The 19,971-nt window shown below is 44.0% G+C and overlaps 1 protein-coding gene and 1 long non-coding RNA gene across 3 annotated transcripts; one reads left to right on the plus strand and one right to left on the minus strand.

The window, feature by feature from the left end:
• Window positions 1-11: 11 nt before the first annotated feature.
• On the minus strand, window positions 12-15,158 carry LOC138689254 (uncharacterized). The gene is made up of 4 exons (XR_011328087.1): window positions 14,130-15,158; window positions 13,521-13,615; window positions 2,689-2,861; window positions 12-1,943 (listed from the first exon to the last, which is right to left on the minus strand). It is a non-coding gene; the product is annotated as an uncharacterized lncRNA (long non-coding RNA).
• Window positions 15,159-15,388: 230 nt separating this feature from the next.
• BHLHE23 (basic helix-loop-helix family member e23) lies at window positions 15,389-19,748 on the plus strand. 2 transcript variants are annotated; one of them, XM_069803541.1, is made up of 2 exons: window positions 15,389-18,267; window positions 19,171-19,748. In XM_069803541.1, exon 1 carries the CDS (start codon window positions 15,515-15,517, stop codon window positions 16,205-16,207), a length of 693 nt encoding a protein of 230 aa, XP_069659642.1. In that variant the 5' UTR covers window positions 15,389-15,514; the 3' UTR covers window positions 16,208-18,267; window positions 19,171-19,748. The 2 variants fall into 2 exon arrangements, with proteins under 2 accessions (XP_069659642.1, XP_069659652.1); XM_069803551.1 differs by having other exon boundaries at window positions 19,213-19,748.
• Window positions 19,749-19,971: the final 223 nt, after the last annotated feature.

Here is a 19,971-nt window from a genome sequence, read left to right on the forward strand (position 1 = left end):
GCAGAACAAGGCGTAGTCATAAAAGATTTATTACGCTTTATCAGCAATATCCACAGTCTTTCTGTGATTAGAGTTGCATTGTGTGTAATTATCTTATAGAAATTCTGCTCTTTGATGTGCTTTATCCACCATGCTGAAATACAGTTCAATTCTAGTGGGTTTTCATGGTTGACTGGAATTTACATTAATTCCTTTGGGCCTGCAGGGCCAGCCTGGTCTGTCACTAGCAAGCTCTTCATAAATATTCATATATATATATATATATATATATGAAATTCTGTAAAGTCCTAGACACTCTGGCCCCAAAAAAATAGGGGAAAACAAAGAGTCTGACTTCCCAGGAGTGATCTTTGATTAATATTCCATAGTCCAGCCTTTCCTCCCTTTCACCATGAACTAGAGAGGGATTGAAATGTTTACAGTAATTTGCAAGCAGAGGTTACACTCTGCTTTTAATTTAAAATGTCCAAGCAAATTGAGGAAATGATTTCATCTCAGTTCATTAAGCTTGATTTTTCTCAATCAGAAAAATGTTCCCTTTTTATTTTGCTTTTTAAAGTTCACTGATTTTTTCCTTACCCCCTATGCCCATAAATGGTTGCTATCAGCCAGGAGAACTACAGGTGTTTGCAGGCCAACCTGTATAAGATGCAAATGCTTAAAACTACCTTAGTTGTGTACCTGATTGTGCTTTTGTGGATTTCAGCATGGGGGAAGTAATCACCTTCAATGGGAGCAGAATCAATTCTCTGAATAATCGCTTAATCCTTGGGAGATGCTCAGCACCATGCAGGAAGGAAAAAAGAACGGAGAGCAATAGGGGACAGAGCTTTAGAAAGTTTGGGTTTTTTTATAAGCAAAGCTCATTTTGCTCCTGTGTTTGATAACTAAATAGAGGCTACTCTAATTAAATATGTCCAAAAAACTCTCAGAACTGTAGCTCTGTGCCATTTCAGGCAGCAGATACAGTTAAAGTGAATGAAGAAGACATAATTATGCCTGGTTTGCACAAATCTCACCTCTGTCACCCACCTACAAGTGTTGTTCTGTGGATCCAATAGGGTTTTTGATTCGGTGTCTGATATTAGAAGAGATAGAATTTAAATACTTCTTTAATTCAGAGGTGGAAAAAAGCACAGAACTAATGAGCAGAATCCATCATTGCAAATTGAAGGGTCAGGCCACCAGTGGGTCTGATCACTTCCCAGACCTAGAGGAGTCATGAGAACACAGTGAGCATGGTCCACAGAAACCAAACTGTCATCAAAGGCCAGACCTTGTTTTTGCAGAAGCCTCACTCATTCCCTTCAGCAGGTGCAGAGGTGGATCCCCCACATGCACCACTTGGCCAGGCTTCTCAACCTAGAGTCTGGTTCTCCTTGTCCAGTGTAACTCCAGCACCTTCAGGAGTTGCAGCTTGGGAGCTCATTCCACAGTCAAATCTCACCATCAGGAACATATGCACAACCTTTTCCTTTACAACTGCAGGGAACGCTTCATCATCTACCCATTGATTTCTAAGGTGTACATTGAATTAGATTAGATTCCAGGTCAGTTCAAGGAGGGAATAACATCCTCCATTACCAACTTGACCTGATCCTCACCTCTTTCCAGCCAGCCCTTCTGGGTTTATTATGTTCTCTTTTCAACTCTTCCTATGACAGGTTTCCTGAACAACACAGAATCATCAACATCCAGATAATTAATTTGTGGTGGTGGTGGTGTTCACAAGATCCTGACTTGCTTGCGGGAGGGGGAATTATAAATCCCATTTCCAAACCGTGCATCCACACTGCTTCTCGAGAGATGAAGGGTGATGGAAGGAAAAACCGGCCCAGGCTCTCCACTCCTCTGGTTTTTTTATCTGAATGGAAGTGGGTTTGAGGAGGTTTGACATAACTGTGCAGGCAGGTCTGGGGAGAACAGATGCCAGTGAAAACCCTCTGTGTTGTGAGAAGAGAGGGAGAGACGAAATCAATACATTTGAGTAAGAATTGAAACAAGTTAAGAGCTGTATGCTTATTAGCTCCTCACAGCAAAATAATCTGCCATTGAAAGCAGACAGGGAAGAATATCAGAATGACTGTAATGGAACACAGATTGGTTTAATAGTATCAGAAACTCTTTTGAAGGCAGCTGTGTAGCTTAGAGCAGGTGGGTGCAACTCAACAGGGAGGCCTATCTCTAGGTAGAGACTTTGTTAAAGAGAAAAAAGGGGGGGAGGGAGAAATTGAAATTCTGTTGTCAAGTAACATCACGCTTTAATTTCATGCCACATTATGACAATCTGGTCTGTAAGGCACTCCCAGTGTGTGGCTGCAGAGCTGCTGTATTACAGCTTCTGCTTGCAAAGCTGATAGGCCCGGGAGACCTGCAGCCCTCAGCTAATTGTAAACCCGATTAAATAGCAGTGTGAAGAAGTTTGATTAATTCAATCTATCTCCATGCATCAAGACCAGAACCAGACGTGGCACGAGCCCCAAATCTTTGGAGTATCAAGTTCTTTGTTCTTCGTGTTTAAAATAAAAAAATTAAAGTGAAGCATAGGAAAATAATGAAATTATAACATTATGACATGATGAAACATAAGTGACTATTCTACTTTTCTTCCTAGAAAATCCCCAGCCTTTCTGCCTTTAAAAAATAATGCATAAAAAAACATTTCAATTAGCATCTTTATGCGCTTACCCAGATAAATTACCATACTAATAAACTTCTGATAGACTTTCAGGGGCTGCTTAACCAAGGGCTTCTGATCCAGTTGAATTCACGGTCTCTTGGACAGGATGGATTTGGACTTGATTAATTTCAGTTGTTTCAATTGCAAAGAAACTGTCGATTGTTCTCTCGCTTCTAAGTGCCTGTGAGACAGAAAGAGGATGTAAAGAGGGACTATTCCTGCTAACTTGGCTGGCCTGACTGACCTTTGGAAACCACAGCATGCAATGCACTCTGCACTGCGCAGTGCAATTTTGTGCCATTCAATTCAATTTACACAACCAATTTACACAACATATTTTACACAACTGATAAACGCTTACGATACTGCCTTCCACTTCTTGAAATACTGTGAGACTGGCAAACAGCATATCCAATTTATGAAGTCATGTGTTTGAAGAGCAATTTTGACCAAGAAAAGTGTAAATATTCTTAGGGGACATTTTTACTTTGCATGTTCCTATTTGGAGACAACTGCAGCTGCACATGCTTGAAGTCTTTGGGTCCTTTTCCCCAGTAGGCAGGGTCTTCATACATTTCCAACACCAAGGGAATTGAGGGATTTTCCCATGCTCAGTTTGCAGAGAAAAGAGAGATAACTAGTCAAGTTGCTCTTTGCAGTTTCTTTCATCTCTTACTACCTACAGAAGCTAATACAGGAAACAGTTCAAGAAAGAGTGAGATACTAATTTCTATGCCTCATGAAGTGATCTGCATACATGTGTCTAACTCTCCCTTTCACTCTATTACAGCCTACTGCATGTGAAGTCACTTAGTTCCTACTGCATCACGTATTAACGGTATGACTTCTAATAACACCGGTAGCTCAGCTATACAAAGAGTAATATTAGATTATTTCTGTTATTCATCAGTATCACGGTTGGACAGAATCCTCATAAATCTACCTAAAGTGGCTTCCCATGGATGCTAGTGCTACCACCAAAAAATAATATATTATGCATACATGTATAGCTTCTCAGCTACCCACCAGCTGCTTTTTGTGTACGATTATAAAATACCTGCATGACCCTCCTAAATTGAATATGATTTGATGGCAGCAGCTGAGCAACTGCAGTACTCAGAAGCCTTAAATATTTCAGAAGCCTTCTCCCTCCTCTTCCTTTTCTCCCCCACCAGCAACATAGAGGACTTCCCAGGCCCCACCACACTCCTGGAATGCATTCTCTCAAAAAATCCACTGAACCTCAAAGTATTATTCCATGGTGAGAAAAGCAGTGAACAGTAGAAAATGACAGTTTACCCAAATGGAGATGAAAATGCACTTTCTCCCGTACTTAAGAGAAATAACAGCTTTCAGCAAAGATCTAAATCCTAGCAACAAGCACTACATAAATGCAAAAAGGTCATCTCTTTGTTAGAGAAAGGTTACTTTGCTGAACACATACTTTAAAAAAAAAAAAATCTACTAAAGGAAATTAAGCTTGGTAACATTTCTGTTGTATTTGCCCATGCAGAGAACAGATCTGTGCACTCACTTGCAGTGCAAGGATGCAAAGGAAGGTTAATTATAATGAACAAATTTCTTCTTTGAGAAATACAAGGAAGAGAATCAAAGATGTGTTTCAAACAAATGGCTATTTAAAAACAGAATTTGGGCTCTGCTGAGCAAAGCACTAGTTGTCAGCTGTGAATTCACCTGGATGGCAATAGAGAGGGACTAGAAACAGCCAGAAAGATGAGCGCTCATGCACTCCTGATGCAGTCATGCAACTTGTTCATTGTCCTTCTCCTCTAGCCAGACCGGTGTCTGCCTTGGTTTAAAAACGCTTGCAGTAAAATTCTGGTTCCAGTAAAGACCACAGCAAACCCCCCTTTGCCTTCAAAAGACGGAGAGGACTGCAAAGTTTGGGAGATGGCAGGCTCCAAAGCCAAGAACTTCCTGTTTGAACAGACAACCAGGCAAGGGGTATGGAGAGAAACACAGGCACAGAGGGCTGATCTGCGTAAATGCTTATTAATCAGGAATGTACATAAGAATATGTTTAATTTTACTCCTAGTCAATAAAGTAAGAGGCTCTGCAAGCCAAGTTGGGTAAGCTGCTGTTCAGAAAGAATCATCACAAGGAACAGGGAGGAATAAGATGATGAAGCCAAATGTTGAGGGGATAAAGGAGGGAATACATAGCAGAAAGTCTCCCAGAAATACCCAGAAAGTCTTGGTCCTGCAAAGGACAACAAGGAGAATACAATAAATTAGGGGCTGCATGAAACAATGACTCCAAAACACTTGAGCACGATGGAGAAGGATGCTAGTGGGGAAACTGAAACAAGGAAATGTCCACAGGGTTTATTATCCTGGTCTAGATCCATTTAATTCTTATGTGATTCAGTACAACATCATCTTCCCTTGACCAAGCTCCATCTCCAAGGTAACAACTGTTTAGGAACGACCATGTTTAAACAGGCATATACAACAATGGTCTAGGCTTCTTCTCTCAGTCTCTTCTTGCCTTTCGGTGAAACTGCCCCATTGAAATCAGTTGGAAACTCCTGTTGACTTTATTGGGAGCGAGGATTACATTGTCTTCTGGGGAAATACAAACAGTTACCTTCAGAGCTGTTAAGAAATCAAGGATAGGAATCTCTGGTCAATAAGAAGCTAAGCCTAGGAAAATAAAAATGCAATTCTATGTCACCTTGGGAAGATCAACATCATTTGTCATGTGGTGTTTATTCAGCAGAACAACAACTGCATTTGTGCTTTTAAAGGGAAATGAAAGGAGAAGGTAGCAGGAGGGGGGAATGGGGGAGATCTGAGCACAGGAATGTACTGCCACTCCAGCCTGCTATCATTAAACCACATCAGAACTTCATAATCATGGTGTTTAATTAAACAACAGAGGCATGGGTTTATGCATTAATAATGAGGCCTAGCACTTTAGCATGTCAGGCTAAATACAGTTTTAAATTAATAATGTAGCACCACAGCATTAGTGAGAAAATGAAATCTTATTAACAACTTAATAAAGTCCCTTATTTGCTAAAGTTCTAGCTCTCGGGGAACAGTGTTATAGCAAAGCATTTGCGTCCCTTAAGAGGGGCAGATGGGAGGAGGTGCTGCTTTCTCACACCCTCCGTAATTCCATTATATATAGCTCGCGTAGTCACTAAATATTGCCTAGTGTCTGCCAAATAATGCCGTATGTTGCTTCTAAACCTAGGTGTGACGTGCTGGATAATCTGCACATGCTCTTTTTATACACCCAGGAAGGGCATTTACTCACTTTTTTCTATTACTGTACCATCTTACCAGGCAACACTGGAGAACATGTATGGGACTCCAGCATTATCTACAACATCAGTGCTTTACAATCATTTGTGTATGATCCTCTCAGGGCCCAGGACTGCAAACACTGCTATTTTGAAGACGAGGAACTGAAGCGCAGAAAGCAGCTGAGAGCATGAGGAATAACAGAAAGCAATTGATTTACTGTGGCTTACAGGGTTACCACCTATCAGCTGATCCCTAATAACTGTCTATATAAGCATTCTTGGACCACTCTCCAATTTAGGATGTATTATTTTCAGAACAGACTGAGAGTGCACATGATTAGGTACTCCAGCTCTGCTGATAGGCAGTCACTTGTTAAGCTGCGGAAGCTCTAGCACTTTATAGCCAGGGTTTCACAAGCCTTTAGCTTCCTGACTCCCACTGATTTCAAGGACCTGGGCCACCTCAGGCACACAGTGAATCGGTAAAAGACTAAAGACTGGAGCCCCATCTGCTCAGCCCTACAGCAGAATCTGAAGCCCAGGGCCAGGTTTCCATTTGTCCATGTGCTTGGCACAAATTTATCTACCAAATTCCCTTAAATCCAGAGAAACAATCCTTTTACCCCTCCTCTACTGGTGGCCAGCAGTTCTGCCATCCAAGTAAGGGGTCTCTCTCCACAGGCTTGCCCATCTATCTTGAAAGTCCCACCTGGGCTTGCTTTGCTGAGGAAACAAAGAACAGGCCACAGGACCATAATGAAATGAGTAACGCGGGGACAAGATCCAAAGCCAAAGAGCTGACTTCAAATGGCTGAGCATTAAGGCCATGAAGAACTGACAGCAGCAAAGCCACAACCAGCCACGGCCACTAAATTCAAGGGAGAGCATAAAAAAGAAGATGAATAGAGACAGGAACAGACTATGTCCAGCTATGAGTCTGTCAAAGAAGGGCCTCTTTGGGATGTAAAACACTGATCATACATCTTGTGAAGCTTGAAAGCTATCGGATTAGAATGGAAATCAGCCAGCAACACTGCTGACTGTTGCAGATGGGACCGGAGAAAAGCAGTGGGCCAAATCCTGCCTTTGGTTATGCTCATGAGACCCTAGAGCTATTTCCTCTTCCTTCCTCTGTTGTCTCCACTCACTAACTTTGCTCTGAATTTGTTGGACAAGGTACCAAAATAAGTAACCTTTTAGAGTGCTGGGAGAGAATGTGAATGATGGGAGGTAGACACACATACACTTACGCAGCCTTTGGATAAGACCCTAGCAAGCCCCCTTCTCATGGTGACAACTCCCTTAAAAAGAATGGTCTTCCATATTAAGTGCCTCCAAATTTTCATTTGTATTTTCCATGTGTGTCCTGCTCCAGAGAGAATACTGATCTTGCAGAAGTTGGATGGGAGATTCTCATGAGCCCTTTTTTCATTCAGTTACTACCCAGCTCTCTGGAATGAGGGGAAAGCTGGGGCAGAATGGTAAGTGCAGTTCTCATAGGAGAGCTCAAAGTGGGGAGCAGATTTCTTTGCAAAGCCTGCACGCATTAGGAGCCCTGCTCTGCATGCAGAGGTTGCCTGTCTGCTCCTCTCCTGCTTCAGAGACCCAAGGATGTGGGTTTCACTTGGGAACCACAGAGTTCATGGGAAGTAGCAGCCTGTGCAATGTCTGTGCAAGTGAAAAGCCTAGGACATAAAAATCATCTTGGTGTGCCTTGTTTTCCATCTCTTGTGTTAAATAATAAATAGAAACCTAATGGAACTGAGTATGACTGCAGGATGCAGCATAAGCAAAGCCAGAGTAGACCTGCATCTTCCCCCTTACTTCATCATCAGTGAGTAAATGGGTCACTGGTGAATGGGATTTAAGTAAATCTCCATCCTTTTTATTCTATCTTTATACTCAACCTACTGCAATTGAATGTGGCTCAAACTCACACACCTCTGCTACAAAACACTAAATAGAAATATTATAAATGATCTCAACAAAACCCCTTATGTTTCTACTCTGAGCTCAAGAAAACTTGAGGAAACAAAGTTTTTCATTCCAGAAATCCTTCATTTACTTTTTAATTGTGCAGTGGGATGTCTTGGGATCTGGTCTTTTTCTCCTCCTTTTTTTTAATTTTCTATTTATTAATATTTAATCTTTGCATGGTGCAGGAGAAAATCATTTCTGCAATAACATCAGAATGGGAGGGTTAGAAATCAATAGCCAAGCTCTCACAAGACACATTCAATCCCTTCTTAATCCATTTTCAACTACTCCCCTGTCTTATTAGAACAGCCAAGTTTTCCCACACTTGTTAGGTTGGGATATTCACGTTGCAGGAGGGAACTGAAAGCGCCCAGAGAAGCAGAAACCTCTTGAAAGGCAGGAAAGAGAACAGATCATTTGCCTTTGGGAGAAAAGCCTAGACCTTATTCTGAACCCAAATCCCTCCTCTAAAAACCTTCTGATAGAAAGCCTGGCTCCATTTCTGTGAACCGTGACACATCCTCCGTGCACCGTCAGCCCTCACCCACGCTGGAACATCTTTTCATTTCAGTTTTTCTTCAAGGCCGTCTGTCACATCCAGATCTCTCAAGCACCACCTTCTCTAATGCATGGGTCAGTTCTGGGGAGGGGGAAGAGCCAAACAAGCATACTCGATGGGAGAAGCCAATGTCTTAGAAAGTCAATTACCAGAACAATCCCCTGCACCTTCCTTAATGCCTCTAAGACTTGAGGATATGACAACAGGGACTCATTATTACGCTTGAGCACAGAAACCAAAGCCCATGATTGCCAGCCTGCACCAACCTGACGATGCACTTACATTCACACTGCACATCCCACTAGCCACGCCATGACTATACAGTCATTCAGGTCTGAACAGTCAGCTCATCCCTTCTTTCTGCATCCTACTGCTTCCATCAACACTTTCTTCTTGGAAAACTAAGCACTTGCATGTTGGTGTCATGCAGCGCACTGTGCCAGGAGAGGACCACAGAAGGGCTATCTCCTTTATTTTGGCTAGGAAAGGAATCCCAGCTGCTCCTTGCGCCCAGCTGTGGAGAGTTAGCAAGATGCACAGCGGATTTATAAGAGTTGTGAAGAACAGAGGAAGGCGTGCATTGAACCTTTCTTCCAGTTTAGAAACGGACTGTGTTTAGCATTTGTTTTATTGAAGGCAGGCAACATTTTTGCTTGGACTCTAAGGGGGCAGCTGGGGTTCTTGTCACTCTGTCTTCTCTTTAGTAGGTTTCACATTCTGGGATATAGCTCTGCATAAGACTATGCAAACTCTCCCTGAAAATATATGCTTTCTCCTCTCTGTGCAGGGCTGAATATCCACACATCCCTTCTCTTAGCAGAAGCAATGATGAGGGCTGTTCAGCAAGTTTGTAGAGGGTGCAGCCAGAGCTAAGGGCCCTTCATGTGCTGCTGGCTGCCATAAAGAACTTTGTCCTAGTGCTGGGAAGGAAGAACAGGAGGAGACTGTGGCATGTGAAAAGCAGGAACTGTATGTCCAGTTTCAATATCCAGTATCCCACCTGCAAGCAAAAACTGGAGCTAGGTAGGAAAGAAAGGATGATGCCCCCTTGCTCTTGTGAGGGGCAAGGGCTACTGTGGACCTGTGCCCAGGCAGCACATCCGAGGCTACTTCAGTGTGGCCCTGTCCCTCCTCCCCCGGCTGCCTCTGAGCCTGGCTGGTGTAAGGAGAGACTTTGCCAGCAGAGGGAACTGCAGACCACATAATCTCTCCTTCCACGCTGAAACAAGCACCGAAGCGCGTCTCTTCTCTCCTGTGTGGGAGAGATGTTTCAGGCACCTCTGCCAGTGCTTTTGACCAACTTGCTGCTGGCTGGTTTGGTTGTTGAGGGTTGTTTGTGTACGGGGACTGCTAAAGAAATCCATTCAAACAGGAAACCAGTTGAAAACTCTCCGGTTACGGTATTAAAAAAAAAAAAAAAATCCTGCAACTTCTTATACCTATCTTCTTGCTGCCACCTAGTGAAGGGGAAAAAGTATGACTGAGTGACATAAGCGGAGCAAAAGCCATCCCAGCGGCTTGTACTTATTAAACAAACTCTTACTTTGAATAAACTGCTTCAAAATAACCTTCAAAGTTGCACAAAGGTCTGCTCCTTCCCTGTTGGAAGTCTCCTTCAGAAAGGGCCCAGCTACTAACGGAGGTCTTTATGATCACTTCTGTCTGAAGAGCAACACAATATTGACCATTTTGTTTTATTGAAACTCTTTGGACTGCTCTTATAAGCTGTAGGAATTGAGGTGGTCTTTGCAGTATCAGACAGTAAAGGAAGATTTCACTGTCTTTTATATTATCATGAATACATAATTAGTATAGCCACTATGGCAGGGAGGATTATAAGCATAGACTCTTTACACATCCACCTAATTATTCAGGCAGGTTTTGCAATCAGAATCAAACTTCTTGTTAGTACCTGAGTGAGCTTCAGGTAAGACTGAGAACAGAAGTCTTATATCCAAAGTCCTGTACCTTAGCCATAAGGTCTTCCTTCCCTAAAATAAAAATGGTACATTCCTGCATCACTCAGGGATTTTTTGAGAGGAAAGCCTCAGCTGTGTGATGGACAAGTGATAGACAAGAAGTCAGCAGGAACACTAACACTTCAGCAGTTCCAGTTCTTCTTACACTCCTGCCATGCTTCCAGGCGACAGCCGTGACCTCTAGTTAGTCCAGACCTATACATGTTTGGCCAGACGCCTGCTAGACTGAGCCCTGCCTGCTTTTCCCTGCCTTGAGTTTCTGTCCTCTGCCTACCTACCATTTCCAAATAGCCAGAACCAGCACAGCATTGCCATAGCTTGTGCTTTTTCTGCCTGGTTGTTCTTGCCGTTTTTCTACTATTACACCTGAAGGAAAGAAGTATTCACCCGCTATTTCCAGCAGTTCCAGTTGAGCTTTCAGTAGAATAACTCCACTCGTCCTACCATCATTTGTACTCAGCAGAAGATGATCCATTCACTCATTTTGATGCTGGCACACCTCTTCACTTTCCACTCTCTTGTGTTTGTCTGAATAAAATGTCCAAAGGCTGCAGTGACAGCTGCCACCAGGAACAGGGTCCTATTTACAGGGCAGGCAGCCAAAACACAAGGTGTGGGATTACAACCCGAGGCCCATAAGCGCTCACAGCCCTTATTGTGCCTGTTAGCCTTTTGGGTTATTATTTCTGAATTTTTAGCGCTTTGCCTACCTCTGCCTGGACGCGGAGGAGGGTCTGTGGGTGCCCGCTGACGGCGGGGCTCTGGAGGAGGTGGTCGCTAGGTGTCAGCATGGGACCACCACACCGGCCACCGCTGCCGGCTACCGGAGCGGCTACCGGCCCCTCGGGGGGGGGGCTGCCCGACCTCCCCCCCCACCCCGCCGTCCTAACAAAAACCATAAAACCAGAGCATATCGGTCTCTCTTACACCTCCTTCCTTCCGATCTTTTCCAGAGATTTTAGGTTGTTCTACTTTTAATAGCCAAATCTGGCTGATCGGGATGGAGATGAATTTCTCACGGCAGCCCCCTCCTCTTTTCTGGTGGAAAAAAATCCACTTGTGCATCGGTACCTCAGTCAAAAATGCTCTTATCCAGCAAAACAACTAAAGTTTTTAAACGAATGTGGCAGTCTTTGCAACTAATTTTCTAATACATTTCAGTAACAGGTCCACTCCAAACACTGAGGTCTTTTATCTACGTGTGATAAGTAACACATAGCTCTGAGCAAAGGTTCATGCTTTATAGCTTAGTCCCATCTCATTCCAGTCCTCTAGACATTCAGACAGTAGGCACTGACACTGTAAGATGCATAGCTTGATTCAGGTGCATGACTTTAAAACTGAAATTGAAGAAAATATGTAATTATTTCGATCCTTTTCTCCCTCTCTTCATATCAAAACTGAAATAAATTGTATTCAAGCTCTTTCTGTAGTAACAGGTGCTGCAACCTCCAAATTCACTTTTTTTTCCCCAGAAGCATGAGAGCAATCTCCAAGCTGCAGCTGAACCTGGGAGCTGTAGTCCTGAAATAGCAGCAAACGATGGTCAGTGCAGCCCTGGCAGTCTGTGCTGCTCGTGGTTCAGTCCCTGTACACAGTTAAGCAGCAAGTGTTTCTCTTTGTAGGTAGTTTCACCTTGTCAAGCAAACAGAAAGCCCTTGAATTTACGGAGGCAGATGTACGGAATGCAGTAATCAAATCACTGACGCTGCCTATTATTTATAAAATGTTTGTGACTTGAAAGAGTCTTAATAAAGGTATGGGTCCTGCCTTAAGGAACTTACAGTTACAAGAACTATTATAACTGCAGTGATAATAGTTTGCTATTAATTATTAAATATTCACACCAAGTTTTGCATATGTAGAAGAAAAAAAAAACACTTTAAAGCTGGCAAATACTCTACAGCATCTGATAAATTTATTTCCTCTTGCATATGTCCATTTTTCCCCAAAGCACTTGGAAGAAATTTTATTTTCTGCCATGTTCTTCCGTATGAGTCACTCCCTTCTGCTATTTTTTTATCTTCCTTTTCTGTTGTTCTAGTCCAACATGTCAAAATCCAAATCAGATGTTCCTGTTTCTCAGTTTTCAGTGAGAAACCAGGTTGAATAGTTTCAAAGATGCATATTCACAGCTGAAATTTGAGAGAGAAGTCCAAACCGAATTCTTCTATGTGCATTTTTTGGTAGCACATTAAACCTGATTTGATTTCAGATTCATACAGGCTCCAAATGATTTCCCTCAGCTGTGCTTTTTGGAATTACATATAAAGCATCAAATCCTTCTGCTCTGTTCTCTTGTAGTTAATATACCTCCCAAGCTGCCCTTCAGTGTTGAAATAACCCTTGAAGAACTCATCTATTTATTAAAGCACTAGAGAGCCTGTGTGAAAAGTGTTTACATCTAATTTTCAGCCCACTGCTTCTCCTGGCATTAGCCTTGATAAATGCATATGACATATTTAGAAAGCCAGCAATACTTGTAATGTCTCTTTACAACCCGAATTCCTGAAACGTTGTAACACTGCTAGTCCTTCTCATTGCAAGATCTCAACACATTACAAAAAAGGTAAATCATTTCTAGCAGGGGACAATCCTGCTTTTAACAATCCCTGCACATCTTTCTCATGGGAATGATTTATGCCAGTAATAATATTCTAGTACCTCCCTCCTTTTGTCTATTATCACTTGGAGTGTGGGACCGATTCCAGAGATGAGCGGAAGTTACACCCTGCTTGCCGGTATTTGTAAGTCCCCATGAATATACACAGTGATCTGTCCCGGGAGTAGTTAAGTGGTCCAATTCTCATAAAACAATTAAATTACTAAAACCAGTAATCGGTCTTCATGGTCTGATAAGCCCGATAAGGGTAGCAAAGAAGAGATGTAACAATATTGTAACACGTTAAAGACACCGGAGGTGAGATAAGAGAAGACCAGTGAAAAGTATGATGGTCAAACCTTGCGCACGGCCTGACAGCCAGGCTTGGACAGCAGCTAGTTTTACGTGCTCCACTACTCCGAAACACGGAAACGCAACCTTCCAAACTTACATTCACAAAGCAGGAGAACAGCCTCATTCCAGGCAGCAGCTCTGCAACCACGGGTGAGGGTGCATGTGTCACTGCAGATCTTGGCACTCTTGGCTCTGATGTGGAGAAGGAAGAGAGACAAGCTCGTCATTTCACGTTAGCGCACTGCATAAAGGGAGGTGATGGGAAGAGGACAAGCTAACTACGCTTTGTGGAGGGCCTGATAAAAACAAAACACGTTCTGGAAAAAGCCTCATGTCACCTTAATACCCAAGCTATTTACTACAGCAAATAACCTACCAGGTACATCTGCATCAACTGGTTGCATCTGCCTGTAGGCAATATCCACCTGCTTGCATCTGTACGTCACTACACAAGATTCATCCCATCCTTTCTAAGCAGACACTTGAGGGGCCTGGACCAGGCACGTGTCATGCTTGGAGAAAGCCTGGTATGCCCTTATACTATCTTTATACCAAAACTCAGTATCGTGAAGCAGTCTCAGAAGCCTAGGAAAAAAAGAGACTGGGACCTCTTTCTGTTGCAATTAAAGATTAGGCCTTCTCTATCATGTCAACACAGGAACATGAGAAAAAGCATCCTGCTTATCCTTCTCTATGCAGCTCTCACCTTTGCCAGTGGCTGCAATGGATTGTCCTCGGGATTTCTCTGTGGGCCAGACGGTCCACCAGTCATGGCAAGGATTCCCCCCCCCCCCCCAAGTGATGACTTCTCGCACTGCAGGCCACGATGTGAAGTGGTTTGTTTCCTTTCCAGGCTTAGCACTCAATTACTGGCACCCACAACTGGGAAGGACAGAGAGTCCCTTCAGAGCTGGACTGCGTCACCAAGGATCAAACTTCTTTTTCTGGCACACGGAAGGGAAGAGCAAAGGAAGTCTCTGAAGAAAATGGAAATAGACAGGGCCTTTGCCTTGGAAATCTCTCTGCACAACAGGTGCCTCCTCTGTCATCCTTGCCTAAATCAGAAGGACCTGATCAGCAAGCCATGCCCACAGCTGTCAAGACCTTGCATGCCTTTGCCTCCCATCGCAACACGTACCACGAGTGGTTCGTGTTCCCATGCCTGGGGCGGGGGAGAGTGTTCGCTCCTCCAGTTTTCCCTGGAAACGACACTAGAAAGCTCTCCAGAAAATACTTCGGTTCCCTATTCAATTCTTTATTTGCTCTGGGGCCAACGAGGGCTAAGGTGAGAAGCAGTCGGAAGCATCAGCTCGACCATCACCTTTTCTCTTTAATTTTAGGAAGGGAAACGAGCAAATTGGCAGGCCTGGAGCTCAGCACTACCACTTTCTAAGAGCTGAACCTGCTCTCACGTTTCCAGAGGGTCCGGACACCGCACGCCAGGGACTGCACTACGAAGTCAGGACACCTTCCCTGCCCTGCCAGCACCCAGCGACGCAGCGTTCATACCCTCGGCGCCGAGCAGTTCACGCTGCCAGTTTCTCCCCCGCTGCCTTGTCCCAGCCACCAAACACAAGTTCCAGAAGGCCAACAGGGGCTCCTTCCCATTCCCGCTCGCTGTTCGCCGCCGCTTTCTCCAGCCGCTCCTCAGGCGACCCCCCTCCTCTCACCACCGAGGGGTGTCCGTTGCCGCCGTCGGACCCCGGGACCCCTCCGCCGGCGAAAATTCGGGGAGCCGCGGGACGGTCGCGAAGGGAAAGGCCGGTCGCGAAGGGAAAAAGGCCGGTCGCGAAGGGAAAGGCGGGCGCCGCTCTCCTCCCCTCTCCCCTTCCCGCCCGCCGCCTCAGGCGCTGCCCGCCGCCCCCTCAGCCCCCCGCGAGCCGCCGCGGCCCCCTCTGATTGGGCGGCGGGGGAATCCCAGCGGGCCCCTCTCCGCGATATAAGGGGCGGCGGGGCCGGCGCCGGGCTCACTGCCCGCCCCCAGCCCGGGCGCAGCGCGGAGCGGAGCGGCGGGGCCGCCTCCTCCTTTCTCCTCCTCTTCTTCCTCAGCGCTGAGGCGGCAGAGCGCGGCTTCCCGCCCGCGCCGAGGCGATGGCCGAGCTCAAGTCGCTGGGCGGCGAGGCGTACCTGGCGCTGGCCCCGGGCTACGGCCCGTCGGCTTTCGCCTACGGGGCGGTGCGCGGCGGTGCCGAGGGCCCGCGGGGGGCCTACGCGGGTAGCGGCGGAGGAGGCGGCGGCGGCGGGTCAGACTTCCACCCCGGGGCGTTGGGCAAGTCGGCGGAGAGTAGCGGCGAGCAGAGCGGCGACGAGGAGGACGGCTTCGAGGCCGGGGTGAAGGGCGGCGCGGCCTTCGAGCGAGAGGGCAAGCTGAAGGGGGGAGGCCTGGGCAAGAAGCCCAAGGAGCAGCGCTCGCTTCGCCTCAGCATCAACGCGCGGGAGCGGCGGAGGATGCACGACCTGAACGACGCCCTGGACGGGCTGCGCTCCGTCATCCCTTACGCCCACAGCCCCTCGGTGCGGAAACTCTCCAAAATCGCCACCCTGCTCCTGGCCAAGAACTACATCCTCATGCAGGCGCAGGCCCTGGAGGAGATGAGGCGGCTGGTGGCCTACCTGAACCAGGGCCAGACGCTCAGCACCCCGCTGCCCGCCACCCTCAACCCCTTCGGACAGTCGGCCGTCTACCCCTTCGGCGGCGCGGCCTTGCCCGGCTGCCCCGAGAAATGCACTGCCTTCACAGGAGCCGCCTCCGCCCTCTGCAAACACTGTAATGACAAGCCTTGACTTCTGGCTGCTTCTTCGGGCTTTTTGGGTTTCTTTTCTTCTGTTTTTTTGATTATTTTTTTTCTGTGCACTTTTTCTTTCCACTACCATCAGCCCTGGCTTCCTACCATCAGTTAAGTCTGGGTTTTCTTTTCATTTGCTTCTCTTAAATACCCCTCCCCTCCCCACACCCCATTTGAAAATATTTGGCAGTTTACGTGGACCCCCAAAACACCCACTTTCAACTTTGTTTAGTTGCACCCCCCACATGCAACTTCATCTGTAGAGTTATTTCCTTCCCAGCCTGTTAGTGGACTGTGAGCACAATGTTGCTTTTCTGCTTGCTCTGATCTACAAAGTTTTTGAGCAGTTTTTAAACTAAACCATAGAAAAACAGAGAGGGAGAGAGATCTGGAAATGGAAACCTCAGTGAGTTTTCTCTGGAATTATTGACCTGTGTTAAAAATAGCTTAAAAAGGGGGGGGGGGGGCAAAATCCAGCTGCAAAACTATGCAATGTTTCAGAATCGGGGTGGGGGATGTCTTATGTAGCCAGTTGGCTTGGACTGTACCCACAAATCCAAATTAAAATGTCATTTGGTCAGCTCATGGGAGGGGGGAAGACCAGTGCTCTTGATAAAACAATAGATGCTTCAAAATAAGATGCTTCTCTTTTTTTTTTTTTTTTCCTCTTAAAATAAAAATTGACCCGTTCTTGAACCAAGAGGAACCTGTGATTGTATGCTAATGCCTGCTTTTTGCCTGTTTCTCAGCTTGGTTAAGTTTTCCGGATGATTTTCCAAAGTCATTGCTCATTATGATAAACAAAGCAAAAGGTCACTTAACATATTTATATGTATTTATAATAAATAAAAGACATGAATAACCACTTTCTCTGTCCTACATGTCTCTAAAACCAGCTGGCAGTCAAAGCAAAGCCCCTGCTGAAGTAAGGTAGAGACGGACATGGCAGTCCTTTGCAGAGGAGCAGCTTTGTGAAGTTAGGTGAATGATTGGAATACTTGGAAAAAGCTTGTGGAGGTTCAGCTCCTTATCAGCAGGGATTTGTTTTTTCTCCAGTTTCTCATGAATCGTGAGCACACAAAAAAAAATGTTGATTATGCCTGACATCTAGAGTTAAGCAGGTAGAGATTTAGCTAGTGTATTTGGACACTTGCTGGAGAATGCTGTGCCCTGAAAGTGGTGTTTGAAAGGGGTTATTGTAGCACTGATCTTAGCTCTGAGGACATCCATGTAAAACATGGCAGGGAAGGAAATCACTTAAAGACTCTGCTTATCCCTTTGGCTTGGTTTTCTGTTATATCTGTGGCTTGACCCTAGACCTATGTGTGGGGTTTGGGCCACTTAGTATCATGACTAAACTAATAATCTCTTGCCAAGTATTGAGTGTGTTAGTACAAGTTACAAAGTGAGCCCCTTGCTGGTGAAGTTTTTGATGTTGCTTGTGTTGGTTTACTTTGGTTTTCTGGTTTATGATGTTTAACGCTTTGGTGCCTTGTACGCTTCACTAGTCATTATATAATAATAATAATTGAGGTGCATTCAGTGATTTCTGTTCAGATTGGAATACCCACCCAATGTCAGAGCAACTGCGTAAACTGGTACAGTTGCAGCCTGAGGGGCTAGAGCTGTCCATGGCCATTTGTGTTAGGAGTGGGGTGTAACTATTTAGGGTTATTAAACCAATTTCCATGCCTGTCGCTAGTGTTATGCTAATTTGAAAAGGACTGCCATCCCTCTAAAGCCGCTTGTCTATGGCACTTAATTTTAATTAATACATTTCCAAAAGATTTTTTGTGTTTGGAAAACGAAGTGTGTGATTAAGCCTCAGTCATAAAGACATATGCTTAAAACTGGTTCCTGCTCATTTCCATTTTTATATCTTCATTTCTTCTTTTTTTTTTTTTTTTTACAGAATAGTTTTACAGAACAGTTTATCTGTTGTACCTTTTTCCATAAAAGAAAATCTTGAAAATACTCTTAAAAGGCATCTGATGAAGCGAAAGCCGACCAAAACCACTACTGAAGCAAAAAATGACTGGATACTGCAAATCAGCAAAGGTCATTTAAAATTTTGCAGACTGAGTTGGTGCTAGGTAATATTTTGGGGAAAAAAAAAAAAAAGGTCAGTTTAACAGAGAGTCATGATTTTTAGGTAAATGTTTATTACTTCTGGTGAAAGTTATAGAAGATTGAGCAGTTGGGAATATTTAAATGGAGATTAGTTTAACTGTTCATTTTTCACCAAAACTAAGATAGTTGGACAATAAAGTATTTAACAGCTTAATATTAAATATGAGTTTGGTTAAAGACGCTAATAATAATGGAATTTATGATTGCTTCTTTCTCAAATAATTATGGCAAAAAAAGTGGCTCAGTAATTTCAGAGCCTAAAAAATTCTTCATAGCCTTAGAGGCAAGCTATTTTTGGAACAGTGGTTTTTAGTACAGTGATTGTTTAATTCTTTTGCTATAATTTACATGAGTAAAAAGCTTGCTCGTATTACCGTATCTGCCTAGAATCCTAAAAATCCACCTTCTGAGAGTCCTTGAAATATTCAGAAGGTGCTTTGAGAGCCCACTTTGAGTTAAACAATCTCAGGAGGCTAAACATGGAATTTCAAATACAGAAGATAAAACCTTCAGTAAAGAAAATTTTGATAGAAAAAATAGCAAGCTTGAGTATCTAAGTACTGTTAAAAGGCTAGGTATTAAAAACAGAAATGTGGAACTTAACCAAAGCAATACTAGAGGAACTTGTAAATCATTACTGAATTTGACCTTAAAGTACAGGGGTTTTAATTCAAAAGTAAAAAGAAGTCCAATCATAATTTTTCCTACAACAAACAAATTCATATTAAACTAAAACAAAGTTGACTAACTTCTCAGTTAATCTGAAAGCTCAATCCTGTGGGTTGCTTCTAGCCACCACAGACTTATAGGATTTTAACTCTTCTCATACAGAGTTGAAACCCGTACTCAGCCCTTCGCGTTTCCCGTTGACAGGAAGGCATCTATTTTGATGTGACTTACGCTTTGTGCTGAGCTGCTGCTAAAACTGCTGCCAAGTGAATGCCTAATACCACTGGAAAGATGATTTTGTTGGGAGGGGATAAACTAGCATCTGATTATTGCATTTGTGTGTGTGAAGCATCGGTGCTAACCTTGCAAATGTGCATGGTTATCCTGGGGATGAGATCCTGTAATTTGTCATTTGTTTTTCCCCTTCTCTGGCGTATGAAAAAAAAAAAAACCAACAAAACTTATTTTGTGTACCATGTAAGGTTTTAAGTGTCTGCTTCTGGTTGGTGTCTCAGAGAATATAAAGGGAGGACTTCAAAATGCTGAACATCTTTTTTCTGCTCAAATGTTCTTGTTATGCTGTCTGCTTTTTTTCCAAGAAGGATTTATGGTGTATGCTCAGATGGAACTGAAATACAGATCATGTGTTCTAATGTACTCATTATCCTGGTATGTTCATACTTTGAAGAAAACATTATGCCAACTTTTAATTAAAGATAATATATTGTTTTCTAACCTCACTTAGTTTTTCTTTGAACTTCAAGAATGATCAGCATGAGGTGTCATTAGGAAGAGATGCAGAGAGGAGATGCTGCTCCACTGTCTGTTGCTTTTTTTAAGCTGCATAATTCTAGTCACTAACCAAAACTCAGGTTTTAATAATTAATATATATAACCTTACTAACAGGGAGTTGGAAACTGCTGTCAGTTTGCACTGCATCAGTCAAAATTTAACATTAGCAG

Source organism: Haliaeetus albicilla, chromosome 2, assembly GCF_947461875.1.
Source record: "Haliaeetus albicilla chromosome 2, bHalAlb1.1, whole genome shotgun sequence".
In the NCBI taxonomy this organism is placed as follows: Eukaryota; Metazoa; Chordata; class Aves; order Accipitriformes; family Accipitridae; genus Haliaeetus; species Haliaeetus albicilla.